The 20276-nt window shown below is 34.8% G+C and overlaps 1 protein-coding gene across 1 annotated transcript; it reads left to right on the plus strand.

Moving 5' to 3' along the window:
* The first annotated feature begins 15175 nt into the window (after nt 1-15175).
* On the plus strand, nt 15176-19814 carry LOC109103867 (myelin-associated glycoprotein-like). Its single transcript, XM_042722185.1, has 9 exons — nt 15176-15552; nt 16283-16360; nt 16568-16936; nt 17028-17345; nt 17429-17692; nt 17824-18120; nt 18308-18392; nt 19001-19055; nt 19228-19814. The coding sequence occupies exons 2-9, from the start codon at nt 16309-16311 to the stop codon at nt 19282-19284; spliced, it is 1497 nt and encodes a 498-aa protein (XP_042578119.1). The 5' UTR covers nt 15176-15552; nt 16283-16308; the 3' UTR covers nt 19285-19814.
* Nucleotides 19815-20276: the final 462 nt, after the last annotated feature.

Genomic DNA, 20276 nt, shown 5'->3' on the forward strand with positions numbered 1-20276 from the left:
ACAGATTCATTTCAGGCTAAGAAGTAAAAATACAATTATATTTAAATATAATATAGACTGTTAAAATATTGTACAATAATATGGTCTGTTATGTAAACTATAATAACAAATAATTTTTTTCTCTTCTTCGTTGTCTTCTAAAATAATTGGTAATCCATATTTAATGCTTATTTTCCAAATAAAACACTTATACTGCTTGTTTTTTTTTTTTTTTTTTTTTTTGCAAAAATGCTTTTTGCTTTCTGATGAGAACCATAAATAAATGTAGCTCTCCAATAAGAGAAATGTCCTAGCTCTTTTAGCATTTTCTCGTATGAACCAATACCAGTATATTCTAAACATATAAAAAATCCGTTTGAATCAGACTTGACGAAGTGTTGAGACCCATATATTTTCCTTATGTATCTTAATTGTTATTCAAAGACGTTTTTACATGTATTGAAAAGTAAACGTTTTATCCAATGATTTGTATATTTCCAAAAAAATAAAAATAATAATAATTTATATGATAATTCATCAATATTATTACACTTTATCACCCCCTGAAATATCAAAATAAATTTTCATTTTGAAATTACAAAGATGAGCTCACTTTGCAGTCACACTTTAGGTGTCTTTAAATACTATGTAGACTACTTACATTAAAAAAAAAATATATATAGCAACAAATAGCAACAAAAGCAACAAAAGTGTTTTGCAATACAACTTGAAGCTATTGAGGTGGAATATGGGAAAGATTATGGACAGGTGTGTTGGTTTGGCTATAGATAAAGTGTGGGTTATTGAATAGATGTAGGGTCCACAGTCTAATTACATATGTATTTACATAAATTAATTACAGCTGTAAATACATGCAGGTATTTTTACATATAAGTACAATGTAAATATGTATCTACAAATAAGTGCACTGTATCAAATGATTAATTTAAATATTAGTATAATAATTGATGATACCTAATATAAAGTGGGTCCAATTTTTCAAGCAAATCATTTTATGAAATGAAATTATTTTTTAAATAAAGCAACAGATATATAATTCAAATTGAACACAAAAATTATTTTGACACTTTGTGGTTGTCAAGTGCTAATGCGATGTGCTGTTCATCACGCTTACTGTGCTGCGTTTTTGATTTTTTTGCACTTCCGAGAAACCACTTTGACACAGATTATGTTACAACTAACACACAACTGTTTCACAACTGAATTAATCTATTGTGTCACTACATACTTGTAATACATACTAATACATACCAAATATTTTTCTCCACCTAAATTAGCTTGAAGTCAAAGCTGGTTCATGTTGACATGACCTTAGGCAATAGATAAGATCAGATGAAAATGTGTGGATGTGGTTTTTACATCCTCTGAGCAAAAAACAGCAAATCTTAACAATATTCAAATATCCATTTGCAAATACCTGCTCTTGGAAAACTACCATGAAAAAAACGAGCAGACAAATTTAGCAAAACATCCTTGCATATAAAAAATATTTTTGCTTAGAATAAATTTCCATCATCCTATAAACACTTTTTAATCATAACAAGATGAACCTTTATATGTGGAATCTAAAAGAAAATACTATGTCAATGGCATATGAGTATGGAATTAAAAACAATAAAAGAAAATAAATGCATAATACTTGAGTATATAGTACCATTAAAACAGTAATATGGATCAGTAATATGAACATAATGTGGATTCATAATAAAAGAATCGTAAAGAATATCTCATAATGAATACAGGTGCATCTTCATAAATTAGAATGTCGAGGAAAAGTTCATTTATTTCAGTAATTCAACTCAAATTGTGAAACTTGTGTATTAAATAAATTCAATGCACACAGACTGAAGTAGTTTAAGTCTTTGGTTCTTTTGATTGTGATGATTTTGGCTCACATTTAACAAAAACCCACTAATTCACTATCTCAACAAATTAGAATACTTCATAAGACCAATAATAAAAAAAACATTTAGTGAATTGTTGGCCTTCTGGTAAGTATGTTCATTTACTGTACATGTACTCAATACTTGGTAGGGGCTCCTTTTGCTTTAATTACTGCCTCAATTCGGCATAGCATGGAGGTGATCAGTTTGTGGCATTGCTGAGGTGGTATGGAAGCCCAGGTTTCTTTGACAGTGGCCTTCAGCTCATCTGCATTTTTTGGTCTCTTGTTTCTCATTTTCCTCTTGACAAAACCTCATAGATTCTCTGTGGAGATCAGATCTGGTGAGTTTGCTGGGCAGTCAAGCACACCAACCCCATGGTCATTCAACCAACTTTTTGTGCTTTTGGCAGTGTGGGCAGGTGCCAAATCCTGCTGGAAAATGAAATCATCATCTTCAAAAAGCTGGTCAGCAGAAGGAAGCATGAAGTGCTCCAAAATTTCTTGGTAAACGGGTGCAGTGACTTTGGTTTTCAAAAAATACAATGGACCAACACCAGCAGATGACATTGCAGCCCAAATCATCACAGACTGTGGAAACTTAACACTGGACTTCAAGCAACTTGGGCTATGAGCTTCTCCACCCTTCCTCCAGACTCTAGGAGCTTGGTTTCCAAATGAAATACAAAACTTGCTCTCATCTGAAAAGAGGACTTTGGACCACTGGGGAACAGTCCAGTTCTTCTTCTCCTTAGCCCGGTTAAGACGCCTCAGGAGTGGCTTAACAAGAGGAATACGACAACTGTAGCCAAATTCCTTGACACGTCTTTGTGTGGTGGCTCTTGATGCCTTGACCCCAGCCTCAGTCCATTCCTTGTGAAGTTCACTCAAATTCTTGAATCGATTTTGCTTGACAATCCTCATAAGGCTGTGGTTCTCTTGGTTGGTTATGCATCCTTTTCTTCCACACTTTTTCCTTCCACTCAACCTTCTGTTAACATGCTTGGATACAGCACTCTGTGAACAGCCAGCTTCTTTGGCAATGAATGTTTGTGGCTTACCCTCCTTGTGAAGGGTGTCAATGATTGTCTTCTGGACAACTGTCAGATCAGCTGTCTTCCCCATGATTGTGTTTCCTAGTGAACCAAACTGGGAGACCACTTGGAAGGCTCAGGAAACCTTTGCAGGTGTTTTGAGTTGAATATCAGACAAAAACATCACCATATTCTAATTTGTTGAGATAATGAATTTGTGGGTTTTTGTTAAATGTGAGTCAAAATCATCACAATTAAAAGAACCAAAGAATTAAACTACTTAAGTCTGTGTGCACTGAATTTATTTAATACACAAGTTTCACAATTTGAGTTGAATTACTGAAATAAATGAACTTTCCCACGACATTCTAATTTATTGAGATGCACCTGTATACTGTAAATAAATATGGAAAAAAGGAAAATATAACAACACTGGATATTTGCATACACCACACTCTCTTATTTACCCAGGATATGATTGCTAAAATAAAATTTTCTCCAAAATGTAGTTTGTGAAAATTTCTTTCAGCCATGTTCAAGTTATCCACATGGAAGTCATACACTGGTTCCACGTATTCCATTATATTCCCACATAACCTACTGTTTTATCTTGAAACACATATGTGACACAGGAAATCCGAACACAAATCTGTTTATATTATGGTTACATTTTAACAGCACTGTCTTTGTTCTCAGTCACATTTATTTATTAGAATTGAATTAGGTGATTTGGGTGAATGTATGCTTGATCTATAAGCAGATTTTGAACAAAGGATACACAATTTTAAAGAACTCACAACATAAGTTTGGGCAGGACAGTTCTTAAAAGTTACATATGAGTATGTAATCTTTTGTGAACGTGTCCTCTGGTGTCTGGTCCAGCACACTCCATAGATGCTTAGTTGGATTGAGATTTGGGAAATTTGTAGGCCAAGGCAACACCTTGAACCTCTTGTCATGTTCCTCAAACTACAGTATTCCTGAAACATGCATTATCCTGCTGAAACCTGTGAATGGGGTCAACATGGTCTTCAACAATCTTTAGGTAGGAGGTTATGTCAAAGGAACATCCGGATTAATGCCAGGACCTAAGGTTTCCCAGCAGAACTTGCTGCCTTCTCTATACGACGCACAAGGAGCCGCCCATCCGCCGGTCGGGCAGTACCTTTTCTAAATATACACTTTTATACCTTTTAGGTACTAATGTGCACACTTTAGGTACTAATATGCAACTTTAAGGTACCATTATGCACCCTTTAGGTAAAAAGGTTTTTTTTTCTAAGAGTGCCGTTAAACAGCCTCATATGCCAAAATGCCATGCCCTGTGTGATCTGACGCCTTTCTATGAAGTTCAGCATTAAGCTACAGCAATTTGAGCTCCAGTAGCTCTTCTGTAGCTCTTCACCTTGATGTTAAAACATGCCGTCCCACCTAATTCTCATACTGGTTGATTTTTTTTTTTTTATTATTATTTATTATTGACGTTTTATTATTGAGCTTTATTTATATTAATATAACCTCACTGTGACATTACACACATTTTGAAGTCATGGAAAGAATAACAAATCCAGGGCAATTGGCTTGAAGGTATTGCCTGTTAAGTACTATATAGATTGTTCTGTTTGTGAGCAGCATGATGTTTACAGATACAGCCACTGCTGAAAAGAGGAAGTTGTAATTAGTCAAATATCAGTCAGGCATTGTGTCTTCACACAGCACAGTGACTTGTGGCACAACAGTCAGCTTTACTCTTTACCAATATTCAGAGGATTTCTAGAACTTTACCACCCTTCTCTGGTAAGTTTAATATCAGTAGGACCTACATGATAGTTTATTTTCAGGTGTGTTGTTTCTGATGTTTTAGATTGTTTTATTCTGTTAATTCATCTCCTAAGTCAAATGTTTGTTTATAAGCAGCAAATAATAGATTCATTTTTGGCTTCTGTTAGTCTTTCTTGTTTTGTCCTGCAATCAGTTATGCTGCTGCACCCCATTACAATTCATATTAAATGTGATTCATATCAGCTCTGGATTTTGTAAGAGTTTACAAGAAGTTTGTATATTCAAAAACTTTTTTATTAATTAAGAATTAAAGGCATTGTTTGGCCAATAATACAAGTTATTTAGTTATTTAAAAACATTTCCAACATTATTTAATAACCAATTTGATTATCTGAAATGTTAACCATTGTTCTGTACACAAATTGAGGGCTTGAGGAGTTTAGGGCTATTTGTCACACCCCAGTTAACGTGTATCAAACTTTTATTTATAAAAGTAATTTCTGCATAAAGGCATATACATCAAAGTCTTGGCCACAAAATGCTTTAATGGCTTTTCATCTACACTCTTAAGAATAAAGGTGCTTCACAATGCCATAGAAGAACCTTTTTGTCTAAATGGTTCCATAAAGAACCTTTAACATCTGAAGAACCTTTCTGTTTCACAAAAGGTTCTTTGTGGCGAAAGAAGTTTCTTCAGATTATAAAATGGTAAGAAAGAGATAGTTTAAACAGGGCTTAAAAAACACAGGATAATGGACTAATAGGTGTGATCTAATTAATGAAAAACTATGGAGAGAGGTCAGAATTCTACTACCGCTACTATAGGAAGCAAAACTATACTGCTATATAAAGCACTCATTAATTGTACTTTTGACTCTACACCTTATCTGAGCAAATTTTCCTGTGACACAAATAGCTGTGGTCTTACTGATGAAGTAATGATGTGTTCAGAACAACTGACTTTGTTTGCTGGAGAAAACATTACATAAAATCAGGTACATATGCACCATTTAGAGGTAAATGAGGTACAAAGATGTACCTTTCTACCCAGTTTTGTACCTTTTTTTTTCCACAAAGTACCTTTTTTTGCTCAGTGTACAGAATTTGTTTCAGATGATTAGTGATTATGAGAATAATATTTGTTTGTCTAAATCATTCCAGAACAATGCTGAATGTGTGTTGTTATGTTGTTCATGTTTGTGTCATATCTGTGATGCGACTGTATGTATCATCTCTGCTTAGGTCCAACCATCTTTTAATAGCAAGATGAGCGTTGCTGAGAAAATCAGCATTTTTATCTTTCTCTTACAAGGTGTGTATATCTCTCCTTTACCTTCTTTAATAAGACTTTTGTAATATAAAGTAAACAACTAAGACATTTATCATAAATGTGTGTTTCATAATACCAGCGTGTTTAGTCAGTTGTGTATAACTATATCTAAATGTTTTAATTGCAGAGATGTTAAGTATTTTAGTAATAGTACTTTACTATACTTAGAATTACTTTTGGGAAATCTGTACTTTACTTAAGTTCTGTTAAAACAGAATATACATTTGCAAGGACACAAATAATTCTTTTTACTCTATTACAATTTCATGTTAGAATTATTAATATCAAGTCAGCATGATAGCCTCGTGGGCAACACGTCAACATTTTTATTTTATTTAAAGAGCCATTTAATTTTATTTTAACAGTGTTCCTTACGTTTGCATCAGAAATTTGAAAATGAAAAAGAAAAAAAAAAGAAACTCACTTAACTCTAAACTGTCTCTTGTTTTAAAAGTCGAATTACAAATATAGATTTTACTTTACTTTATTCTATTACATACAGTTATACATGGATTTTTTTTTATTTTATATTTATTTATTTATAGGTATATAGACTTTTAGGCTGTCAAATTTTTGAAAAAGCATTTCTGCACTTTAACTTAAAGTTACTTAACTTAACTTAAAGTTAGATTATTTTAGAAATATTTTAATACAAGCTGTACAATAAAGCACTAAAGACCAAATGTATAAATGTAATAAAGGTGGAAATCAGGTGGACTTCTTGCCATGTTGCAGTTCTGCTGTGAAGTATTAAAGTACTATCCACATCAATCCACGCAGACTGTTTATTGATTTTATCATCTTTTTAATGCTTGAATATAACATTTTTTATTTTAATTGAAATGTTAATGATGTCTGTTTGTAAACTGAAAATCCTAATCAATAAAGGGTGTGTTGTTTTACATAATTGTATTGTTATTGTTATTGTTATTGTATTGTATTGTGTTATAAGGTGGTTACTGTACAAATCACAAAGTCAGTCTGCCAGAGAAGATTGAAGCACTCAGTGGATCCTGTGTGATCATAAACTGCACTTTTGAGATCGATGAAGGTGAAAACAAATACCTTACTGAGAGTGATGCTACAGGATTGTGGCTCAAAGATGAAACGAATGTGGAAAGAAATCAAGTGTTTAACTCCAGAGACACCAAACCTGGTCACTTCAGCGGGAAAATAACTGGAAAACTACATGAGAAAGACTGCACCACTGTCTTTTATAATGTTAGCTCAAAGCACAATGGTAAATATTACTTAAGGATTACGAGTGGTGTTCTGAAATACACCTACACACAACCCTTCTCCACTATAGATGTCATTGGTGAGTGATTTGGACTTTTATTTATAAACAAATGTGTTAAATGAGGGTTTTAAAAGTCCCCATCATTGTCATTTTACTTTCTCTATTTCAGAGTCTCCTTCGAAACCCAGAGTGCAGCTGTATGTGGAGCAGAAGGAGGTGCAGGGTCAGGAGGAGGTGTTGGAGGGGAGCTCTGTGAGTCTGCGCTGCTCTGCTGAGCCTCTCTGCTCCTCTCCTCCACCAACTCTCACATGGAGCTCCACTCCCAGAATCCCCCTCAGTGACAGCAGCAGACTACAGGAGCTCATCTCTGATCTGAACTTCACTGCTACTCACCGTGAGCATGGAGTCACTTTCACCTGCACTATAACATACCAGCTACAGGACAAGAACAAAACAGCACAGGACAGCATCACAGTACATGTTCAGTGTAAGTGATGCTTTTTAGTTTTGATTTGTGAATTGTATTATTTTGATTTTTATTGTGAAGCCCTATTTTTTTCTCTTCAGATTCGCCAAAAAACACAGCAGTGTCTGTGCTTCGCTCCAGCTCTGTGTTGGAGGGCAGTTCAGTGACTCTGATCTGCAGCAGTGATGCAAATCCAGCAGTGTTTAGCTACACCTGGTCCAGAGAGAGTGAAGGACAGTTGAAGCAGCTGCAGACTGGAGACACTCTTACCTTCAATAGGACCGACCCGACACACAGAGGCTGGTACCACTGTACAGCTCAGAACCAACACGGCAGCCAAAACTCATCAGTGAAGCTGGACATTCAGTGTGAGTAATAAAGAAATAGAGAAAATCTTTCAACCAAGTGATTGTAAGCAATGTAAACTGCATAAAAAAGTTACTAAGAAACATTTCCAGTTGTGCTGCACAGACCATTCTCGATCTTTCTCTCTATTAGATGTTCCTCAGATCTCCACTTCCTCCAGCTGTAGCAGAACTGATGTAACTGTGTGTTTCTGTGAGGCTGATGGGAATCCCTCTCCTGAACTGGAGTGGCATCTGTCTGGACGTCCCGTCACTAACTCTTCAAACACGTTCATCAGTGAAGAGCGATTGAGTAGCACAGGCTTGAGGAGCTCCATCACTCTTCATCAGTCTCTCACAAACACATCCACTCTGCAGTGTTTCAGCAGAAACACTCGAGGCAATGCAAGTCAACTGTTTCATCTGGTTTTCATCACTCAAAATGGTCCAGGTAAATTAAAATTGAACAATTAATCTGTTTTAGTTGTTGATATGGCAATAAATCAACTAGCCTGCTGATTTTTTTTTTTTTTTTTTTTTTTTTAATTGAATGGACAAATTATTCAGATATGTATGGTTAATGTTTAATTGATATCAGTAGTTGCTCTCCAGAACACAGAACATTTCCATGAACTGCAACTTATTTATTTAATAGAATTTAACTTGTGTTACCTCCTGATTGGGATTGCAGTTGGAACTGTGTTTATGGCAATCTTATGGGTCACAACACTGCTGTACAAGTAAGTAGACAGAGTGATTGCCTGATGTAAAAACAAGACTATAATCTTTACCCTAAGAAAGAAAAATCGCAAAGGAGGTCTCTATAGTAGACAGTAATGAGTTCAATGTAAAGCAAACAGAGACTAATTCTGAAGTCTCCTGCTTTTCAAATCATCTCCATTTCCCAGAAAATCTTGTATATGTCCACTAGAATTTCAGAGATCTCAACAACGTCTCAGATTACAGTAATGTCAGATTTGATGATTTTGGTCTGCAACCAAAAGTCCGAGATTTTCAATATAAATATTTTGTAAAACGCTTCTGAATACTATTAAGATCAAATGATCTGGGTGATCTACATTCAGCATATAGCTGTATGGACTAACTTTGTCCACAATTTTCTCTTGTGTTTTTATTTCAGCTAAGGAATTGTAGAAGGAACATCTGAGACAAATCTGATATTTATTACATTTCACTTACTGTATATTCCTTATGTTTCACTATATTTAAAGTCTCCTTAGCTATGAAAGAGAAGCATCTGAGCAATTAGATTTTCTGATAAATAAGATACAAGCAGTTATAGGTTTGTAATTATAAATTATTTCTGTAGATGGTTCTGCAGGGCTCAAAGTGGAGATAAAGCTGGACTGATTCAGACTGATGGGGTATGTTACAATTTATCAAACACATACATGCTATTCATTCATAAATATGTCAAACTCACAAACACCAGAGCACTTTTACACACAATTAGTTTCTCAACGCACTGACAAATTTCAAGTTTCTTGTGCATGAAAGCTCTCTACTGATGATTCTCCATTTTTGTTCATTCACTAGGCTGATTCGGAGGACAGTAGGGGAGAGCCTTTTTATGTTAATAAATTTATGATGTCATCAGCTGAAGACCCCACACTAAATCACACAGAACCCCTACATTATTCAACAATTAACTTTACAAATACCAATCTGGAGTCAAACGACATCAGAGGCATCCTTTCGCTTGCTACTGATTATGCTGTGATCCAATATTGTGGTCAAAACGTAGAAGATGTTGAGGCAAAGATCAGAAAGGTTTCCTCAATGCCACATGGAGAAGACATTTACCAGGTTCCACACAAAGCAGCAGCTGAAGCAAAACAAGATCGGATGTGGACATAAAGCAAAGTGAATCTACTAAAGCGTGAAATATTTGTGTAAACATATTTTTTAATTAATTCAAATAGGGATTTATAGCACACAAAAATATGTATTTTCTTTCATTGTGTTAGATAACAAACATTCGTTGGGAATTTTAACAGTGTGTCATATGTAATATTAATTGTTGTTAATAGGCCTACTACTCGCTTAATAAACATTCTTATATAGATGTCAGCTCTCAAGTTTACATGAGGGCTTCAATGGTATACAAGAAAAAAACAAAAGAAAAAAACAATAAAAAAGTATTAAAATTGCACACTTGTAAGTCTTATGTTTGTAAAATTTATTTTCCAGCTATATGACAGTTTTACAGTTTTTCTCACACATACAGTACCAGGATTTAATTGTTAAAATATTAAAAAAGTAAATTAGCGACCATTATTGTGTGTCAATAATGCAAAATGACAATTAAAGGCAGTTCATCATTGAATTCCGTGATGTCATCATGCAGCTCAGTTCAGTTTAAATGGTATCTGTGCAATCATTTGCAATCAAGTCAACCATATCGCTGTAAATGAAGTGTCCTCAACTAAGCAAACCAGAGGCGACAGCGGCAAGGAACCAAAACTCCATCGATGACAGAATGGAGAAAAAACTTTGGGAGAGACCAGGCTCAGTCGGGGGTCCAGTTCTCCTCTGGCCAGACGAAACCAGCAGTTCAATTCCAGGCTGCAGCAAAGTCAGATTGTGCAAAGGACTCAACTGGTTCCTGTGGTCTTGTCCCGGTGGTCGTATGAGACAAGGTCTTTACAGGGGATCTGTATCTAGGGCTCATCTAGTTGTCCTGGTCTCCGCTGACATTCAGGGCTGTAGACTTCCTTTCTAGGTGCTGAACCACCATCTGGGCTGGATACGTACTGGATCCGGGTGAGTGCAGTGACCATCTGACCTGGATACCAACTGGATCTGGTGGCTACGGTGACCTCGGAACAAGAGAGAAAGAGACTAATATTAGGGTAGATGCCATTCTTCTAACGATGTAGCAAGTACATTGGGTGTTATGGGAAGTGTTCCCGGTTCCGGTTTACCTAATTAATGCAGCCTAAAAATCCTTTAACGGATTTGGATATTAGAAGCATATTAATGTGTTATGTGTAAGCCAGGTTAAAGAGATGGGTCTTTAATTTAGATTTAAACTGCAAGAGTGTGTCTGCCTTACGAACAATGTTAGGTAGGTTATTCCAGAGTTAAGGCGCTAAATAGGACAAGGATCTGCCGCCCGTAGTTGATTTTGATATTCTAGGTATTATCAAATTGCCAGAGTTTTGAGAATGCAGCAGATGTGGAGGACTATAATGTAACAAGAGCTCATTCAATACTGAGGTGCTAAACCATTCAGGGCTTTATAAGTAATAAGCGAGATTTTAAAATCTATACGATGTTTAATAGGGAGCCAGTGCAGTGTTGACAGAACCGGGCTAATATGGTCATACTTCCTGGCTCTAGTAAGAACTCTAGCTGCTACATTTTGGACTAGCTGGAATTTGTTTATTAAGCATGCAGAACAGCCACCCAATAAAGCATTACAATAATCTAACCTTGAGGTCATAATCGCATGGATTAACATTTCTGCATTTGATATAGGTCGCAATTTAGATATATTTTTGAGATGGAAAAATGCAGTTTTACAAATGCTAGAAACGGCTTTGTAAGGAAAGATTGCTATCAAATAGCACACCTAGGTTCCTAACTGATGACGAAGAATTGACAGAGCAGCCATCAAGTCTTAGACAGCGTTTTAGGTTATTACATGCAGAGTTTTTAGGTCCTATGATTAACACCTCAGTTTTTTTCAGAATTTAGCAGTAAGAAATTACTCATCATCCAGTTTTTTATATCGACTATGCATTCCATTAGTTTTTCAAATTGGTATATTTCAACGGGCCATGAAGAAATATAGATCTGAGTATCATCAGCATAACAGTGAAAGCTAATACCGTGTTTCCAGATGATATCTCCCAAGGGTAACATGTAAAGCGTAAAGAGTAACGGCCCTAGTACTGAGCCTTGAGGTACTGCACTTGTGATCGATATGATACCTCTTCATTCACTGCTACGAATCGATGGCAGTCGTATAAGTATGATTTAAACCATGCTAATGCACTTCCATTAATGCCAACAAAGTTTTCTAGTCTATGCAAAAGAATGTTGTGGTCAATAGTGTTGAACGCAGCGCTAAGATCCAATAGCACTAATAGAGAGATACAACCATGATCAGAAAAGAGCAGGTCATTTGTAACTCTAAGGAGAGCAGTCTCAGTACTACGATATGGTTTAAATCCTGACTGGATATCCTCACAGATACCATTTTTTTCTAAGAAGGAATATAATTGTGAGGATACTACCTTTTCTAGTATCTTGGACAGAAAAGGGAGATTCAAGATCGTTCTGTAAATAACTAGTACTTTGGGGTCTAGTTGTGGTTTTATGATGAGAGGCTTAATAACAGCCAGTTTAAAGGTTTTAGTGACATATCCTAATGAAATTAGTCCATAATGCCCCAGCCACCTGTTTTGCATTATGGTTATATTATAACAGATATTGGTTTTGTTCTCAAAGGTACATTCACCTTTATTTATCTTTGCAAATTTCCATGAGTAATAAATATGTATTATATTTGAACTTTGACCAAGTTTTGCATCAGCCTGAACCTCCCCCAAACCCATGTTAGGTAGTCCTTATACATAACCAACTGTTTGTGTCACAATTATAAATGTATTTATTTATTTATTTATTTGATTGTTCATTCATTCATACATTCATACATACATTCTAAGTCAGTAAACGTGTGCTAAATAGATGCTCGGAAGCAGACAATCCTTGTTTGAACAGTAGCCAATCGAGCTTTTTGCCTGCTTTACTTCAAAGCATTAGGTATAATTCCTATATAGTTCCAGTACTATCTTATTTTTGAAAATTACAAATCATTAAAGACAGGGAAAGAATTACAAACACAATTAAAGTTTTAACAGTTTTTATAATTTTATCAATGAGAGGTAATGCTAAATCTTTTTTCATGAAAACAAAAAAAAGAGGTCAAGTATTTTTGGATCTGTGAATGTGGAATTTTGCACGTAACAATCAGATTAATTACATAAAAATATTATTATAATTTTTTTTCTACAATGATCATAATCGACAAAACCCAGCACTACCAAACTACATCCTTCCATAATAATACACATCTGTTATACATTTGATTCCTAAAGAATCCTTTATGTTTTTCAAATGTATCTTTTTGCTGCGTCCTATGTCGCGTCACATGAATACAGCATGCAGCTGCATGATGGTTTGGTTTGTTATGTAGAATTCAATTCTCCTAATGGTGAGTTTTATGTTTTTAACTGTTTGGTAAAGTAATGCTAATTGTGTTTTCATGGTTTTGGTTGATTATATCTGAAGTTACAGTGTTCTTCACAGGTTACTGTATGTGACCTGTTTACATTGTTTCTGTTCCTGAAAATTTGTTTATAATATGTGATGTGTAATTTCGTGTTTAAAGTGTGGTCACATTAGGAAAATTTCTCAGGCAAATCAGGTCCATTGTCTGTTAGTTGTACTGTATGTATGAAGCACAGCTCACAAAGAAGTCATTTACAAACTAAGCGTTTGTTCCCCATTAAGCTAACAGATGCCTGCACTGTTGATTCTGAAGGCCTTAAGGCAGATTTCTTTGACCCTGGCAACACGATTGCTGAAATATGATTTGATAAAAGCTCTAATATAAACATTCACTACTGGAAGCAGCGCAACCAAGAGAAAAGCTATGAAATGAAGAGAATATATATATATATATATATATATATATATATATATATATATATGTTCTCTTCTAAAGTTCTCTTCTAATGAGCTGATGATATCAGTAAGGTGTGTTAATAAGGAGCACAAACACAATGTGCAGTACTGTGGGTCCCCAGGATTAAACCACTGTTCTAAAGGAAAGTGTGAGGAACATGAATGGCTGGAAAGAGCTTGGACTGATTTTGGTTGAACTGTACAGGAACCTATTCTGTGTTGTTTATGTTCTTTTCAATTACTTAGTAATGCATGAATTTTGGGTGCTGAGAATGATGAAATGGTTTGTATGCCAATTCATTTTTGTGCACATAAAAAAAAAAAATCATTTTTGTGCACACAAAAAAAGTCTTTATTAATAGAGTGGATCTGAAAAGCTCTTCTTAATCTGTGAATCTTGAGCAGGAAGCTAATGGAGCTGTTTTTAATACTGAAGATGATGGTGACTGACTTCTTTCAAAAGCTGCAGTCACAGTTTAGCCTTTATTATGATTTTTCGCTGTGTCAATAAACTAAGTCAATTGTAGGTTAAACTCTGGAGAAATTTAGTGTTAATTTTTTTAGAATAGATTAAGACACCAGTTTTGTGATTTCATGTTTTTTCAGAGAAAAAAAAAGAAAAAAGCACAATGAAGGAACAATGAGTCATGCAGTGGCAGCATCAGATGAGTGGTTAAAGACATGATTAGATTATTGTAGTCGAAATGGCTAAAAAATCATCAATCAAATACAATCACCATGTAATGTGATTTAATGGCTTATCACTTTTGACCAGTAGGTGGCATCATAGGTAGGTATCAAATAATTTTGGTGTGCGCATTTAAATTTTTGAGAACAAAATTCACAAAAAATATTCTAAAGATATATTTTCACAAAAATATGTTTGAAAGAAACACAAAGCTACTACTTATGGAAGCATTTGTTTGTGTAATTAATGAATGAGCCACAGTCTCACAGAACAAGTGACATTTTTTTTCTGTTTTTTCTGTTTTTTATTATTAAACTTTTTTGACATAGTATTTCTCAGAGGTCCGTTAACAGTTTTACATGCAACCTGATCATAAGATTGATTTGATTTAATCATTAGAGCAAATGTCATTAGACATTACTTAAGTAATATTTTATTACAAGCTGTATTCATTTATGTTTTCGATTTTACTCTTTTCATTTTTTTTTTTTGTCTTAAATTAAATATAAATTAGGTCAATTGTAATTCTAGTGCATAAAGAATGTGTTTATGGCTAGAAATGTGCTTGTGCATTACTTTGTATGCTTTACATTTTTGTGTGTTTTAGGTGTTTGCAGCAGAGATTTCAGCATCAGTCTGCCACAAAGGATTGATGCTATCAATGGATCATAAATTGCAGATATGAGATTCAGCATTTGTCAAAAAATATGACAAATATCTCACTGAGAAAGCTTCTACGGGGTTGTGGTTCAGAGATCCTATATTGTGACACAATAATAAAGACTATAAAAATGTTTATCTTTATTAAATTTAAGGCCAAATAATAATTAAAAAGCCAAGTTGTTCAGTTAACCAGTTAAAGAAATTAAATTCAAGGCTCTGTCTGTGCACAGAATGCATGTTCATGCTGATACAGGAAGTACTGGTGTGATCTGAAAAAGGGAAGTTATAATAGATCTGAGGCCAGTCAGTAGAGTGTACTTCAGCACAGCTTCAGTCCGTCTCTAATCAGCAGCAGTGTTACAGCTGGAAACTTGGGCTCTAAACAGGAGATCCCCTCACTTCAGGAAGGTCAGATTCATTTTCTTTTACAAATTAGCTCTGTCAAATAAACTCTTTATATTTATAATATTTTTGCTGTTTTACTTCCATTACATTAAAGCTAAAATTAATAGACTCATTGAACATTAACAGATACTGTCACATCCATATTTAATTTTTGTTATAAAGTATATATTATGTGGACAATTTCATGAAACAACTAATAAAAATGTCATGCATAGAATATTTTGATGTTTTAGTGTTTAAACATCTCAATTAATATGCTTAAATATTGTATATGTAATGTATACTGCAATATTAAAGTAATGGGCCAAGTTTCCAGGGTCTAAATATGAATTCACAGAGGTAAAAACTGTAAGATGTTAGCTCTATATTATTTTCAGGAAGTATTTTAATTTATGGGAGGAAAATAAACAACCAAAAAGGAAGGCAATGATTTAAATCAACCATTAATATTGATGTAAAATATGAAATGTTACTTCCTCTTTCCTGAGATACCAACTTTGTCAAAAAATCTTGCATCTTTTTCCTTAAAAGCAAAGGTGAGTTTCATGTTGCCAGTGCTCTCGCAATCACAAAGAAACATCTCTTAATCATGTACATGAGAGAAATTAGTTATTTTTAAATATAAGACATAATAGAATTTGTGCAAACATGTGATGTAAAGGGGTGGAGGGTTGGCTCAGTTTACCCAGTGGCAATTTTTTTCTTTCTTTCTTTATTTGCTTTTCACCTTTAGGTTGATGTACCTCAATTAATGAAAGGATGGACATCTGGACAGCAGAGAAAATAATTCTTCTCAGTTTTCTTTTGAAAGGTTTAAAGTACATTTTGATTTATAGACTAAATTTACAAACAAAATTTCCATACTTCTTTTCTTGGTATTTATAGTGTGTGTATATATATATATATATATATATATATATATATATATATATATATATATATATATATATATATATATATATATATATTATATATTTTTTTTTCTTCATTATTTGTTACATGTCTGTGTCTGTTGTAGGTGTTTGCTGTAGAGATTTTAGCGTCAGTCTGTCAGAGAAGATTGAAGCTCTCAGTGGATCCTGTGTGATCATAAAGTGCAATTTTGAGATTCAAAAAAAATATGACCAATACCTCACTGAGAGTGCTGCTACAGGAATGTGGCTCAAAGATGGAGATAAAGAGGATACACATCAAGTGTTTAACTCCAGAGATCCCAAACCTAATCACTTTAATGGGAAAATAACTGGAAAACTACATGAGAAGGACTGCACCACAGTCTTTTATAATGTTAGCTCAAAGCACAATGGTAAATATTACTTCAAGATTAAGAGTGGTGAAGTTCTGAAATACACCTACAAACAACCCTTCTCCACTATAGATGTCATTGGTGAGTGATGTAAGTCTTTTATTTATAAATTAATGTTTTAAATGAGTGTTTTAAAAGTTGCCTGAATTTTATTTTACTTTCTCTATTTCAGGCCCTCCTCCCAAACCCAGAGTGCAGCTGTATGTGGAGCAGAAGGAGGTGCAGGGTCAGGAGGAGGTGTTGGAGGGGAGCTCTGTGAGTCTGCGCTGCTCTGCTGAGACTCTCTGCTCCTCTCCTCCACCAACTCTCACATGGAGCTCCACTCCCAGAATCCCCCTCAGTGACAGCAGCAGACTACAGGAGCTCATCTCTGATCTGAACTTCACTGCTACTCACCGTGAGCATGGAGTCACTTTCACCTGCACTATAACCTACCAGCTACAGGACAAGAGCAAAACAGCACAGGACAGCATCACAGTACATGTTCAGTGTAAGTGATGCTTTTTAGTTCTGACTTGTGAATTGTATTATTTAGATTTTTATTGTGAGGCCCTAATTTTTTTTTCTCTTCAGATTCGCCCAAAAACACAGCAGTGTCTGTGCTTCCCTCCAGCTCTGTGTTGGAGGGCAGTTCAGTGACTCTGATCTGCAGCAGTGATGCAAATCCAGCAGTGAACTACACCTGGTCCAGAGAGAGTGAAGGACAGTTGAAGCAGCTGCAGACTGGAGACACTCTTACCTTCAATAGGACCGACCCGACACACAGAGTCTGGTACCACTGTACAGCTCAGAACCAACACGGCAGCCAAAACTCATCAGTGAAGCTGGACATTCAGTGTGAGTAATAAAGAAATAGAGGCAATCTTTCAACCAAGTGATTGTAAGCAATGTAAACTGGATAAAAAAAGTTACTAAGAATCATTTCCAGTTGTGCTGCACAGACCGTTCTCGATCTTTCTCTCTATTAGATGTTCCTCAGATCTCCACTTCCTCCAGCTGTAGCAGAACTGATGTAACTGTGTGTTTCTGTGAGACTGATGGGAATCCCTCTCCTGAACTGGAGTGGCATCTGTCTGGACGTCCCGTCACTAACTCTTCAAACACGTTCATCAGTGAAGAGCGAATGAGCAGCACAGGTTTGAGGAGCTCCATCACTCTTCATCAGTCTCTCACAAACACATCCACTCTGCAGTGTGTCAGCAGAAACACTCGAGGCAATTCAAGTCAACTGCCTCGTCTGGTTTTCATCACTCAAAATTGTCCAGGTAAATTAAAACTGAACAATTAATCCATTTATTTGTTGATATGGCAATAAATCAACTAGCCTGCTGATTTTTTTTTACTGAATGGACAAATTATTCAGATATGTATGGTTAAATATTTAATTGATATCAGTAGTTGCTCTCCAGAATACAGAACGTTTCCATGAACTGCAACTTATTTATTTAATAGGATTTAACATATATTCCTTCCTGGCTGGGATTGCAGTTGGAACTGTGTTTATGGCAATCTTATGGGTCACAACACTGCTGTACAAGTAAGTAGACAGAGTGATTGCCTGATGTAAAAACAAGAGTATAATCTTAACCCTAAGAAAGAAAAATCGCAAAGGAGGTCTCTATAGTAGACAGTAATGAGTTCAATGTAAAGCAAACAGAGACTATTACTGAAGTCTCCTGCTTTTCCAATCATCTCCATTTCCCAGAAAAGACTCTAATAATCTTGTATATGTCCACTAGAATTTCAGAGGAGATCTCAACAACGTCTCAGATTACAGTAGTGTCAGATTTGATGATTTTGGTCTGCAACCAAAAGTCAGAGATTTTCAATATAAACATTTTGTAAATCGCTTCCGAATACTATTAAGATCAAATGATCTGGGTGATCTACATTCAGCATATAGCTGTATGGACTAACTTTATGTCCACAATTTTGTCTCTTGTGTTTTTATTTCAGCTAAGGAATTGTAGAAGGAACATTTGCGACATATCTAATATTTATTACATTTCACTTACTGTATATTCCTTATGTTTCACTATATTTAAAGTCTCCTTAGCTATGAAAGAAAAATCTCTGAGCAATAAAATTTTCTGATAAATAAGATACAAGCAGTTATAGGTTTGTAATTATAAATTATTTCTGTAGATGGTTCTGCAGGGCTCAAAGGGGAGATGAAGCTGGACTGATTCAGACTGATGGGGTATGTTACAATTTATCAAACACATACATGCTATTCATCCATAAATATGTCTAAATCACAAACACCAGACCACTTTTACATGCAATTAGTTTCTCAACGCACTGACAAATTTCAAGTTTCTTGTGCATGAAAGCTCTCTACTGATGATTCTCCATTTTTGTTCATTCACTAGGCTGATTCGGAGGACAGTAGGGGAGAGCCTATTTATGTTAATGAAGTTATGATGTAATCAGCTGAAGACCCCACACTAAATCACACAGAACCCCTACATTATTCAACAATTAACTTTACAAATACCAATCTGGAGTCAAACGACATCAGAGGCATCTTTTCGCTTGCTACTGATTATGCTGTGATCCAATATTGTGGTCAAAACGTAGAAGATGTTGAGGCAAAGATCAGAAAGGTTTCCTCAATGCCACATGGAGAAGATATTTACCAAGTTCCACACAAAGCAGCAGCTGAAGCAAAAGTGAATCTACTAAAGCATGAAATATTTGAATAAACATGTCATTTTTAATTAATTCAAATAGGGATTTATAGCACACAAAAATATGTATTTTCTTTCATTGTGTTAGATAACAAACATTCGTTGGGAATTTTAACAGTGTGTCATATGTAATATTAATTGTTGTTAATAGGCCTACTACTCGCTTAATAAACATTCTTGTATAGATGTCAGCTCTCAAGTTTACATGAAGGCTTTAATGTATACAAGATAAAAACAAAAGAAAAAACAATAAAAAAGTATTAAAATTGCACACTTGTAAGTCTTCAGTTTGTAAAAGTTATTTTCCAGCTATATGACAGTTTTACAGTTTTTCTCACATATACCAGGATTTGATTGTCAAATATTAAAAAAGTAAATTAGCGACCATTATTGAAACATATATCAACCTGCACCATATGATAAAGTGTTACTTTCTTTAAATGAAGTGAGTTCAGTTGCATTAATCCATAATGCCACAGCCACTTGTTTTGCATTATTGTTATATTATAACATATATTGGTTTTGTTCTCAAAGGTACATTCACATTTATTTATCTTTGCAAATTTCCATGAGTAATAAACATGTATTATATTTGAACTTTGACCAAGTTGTGCATCAGCCTCAACCTCCCCCAAACTCATGTTAGGTAGTCCTTATACATAACCAACTGTTTGTGTCACAATTATAAATGTATTTATTTATTTGATTGTTCATTCATTCATACATTCATA

Source organism: Cyprinus carpio, chromosome B4 (assembly GCF_018340385.1).
Source record: "Cyprinus carpio isolate SPL01 chromosome B4, ASM1834038v1, whole genome shotgun sequence".
Taxonomy (NCBI): domain Eukaryota; kingdom Metazoa; phylum Chordata; class Actinopteri; order Cypriniformes; family Cyprinidae; genus Cyprinus; species Cyprinus carpio.

Coding starts and splice junctions, on each gene's coding strand:
- LOC109103867 (XM_042722185.1), top strand. CDS start 16,309: ATGGACATCTGGACAGCAGAGAAAATAATTCTTCTCAGTTTTCTTTTG. Junction 17,693..17,823: donor AGTGAAGCTGGACATTCAGT/GTGAGTAATAAA, acceptor TCTCTCTATTAG/ATGTTCCTCAGATCTCCACT. Junction 18,121..18,307: donor CATCACTCAAAATTGTCCAG/GTAAATTAAAAC, acceptor TTTATTTAATAG/GATTTAACATATATTCCTTC.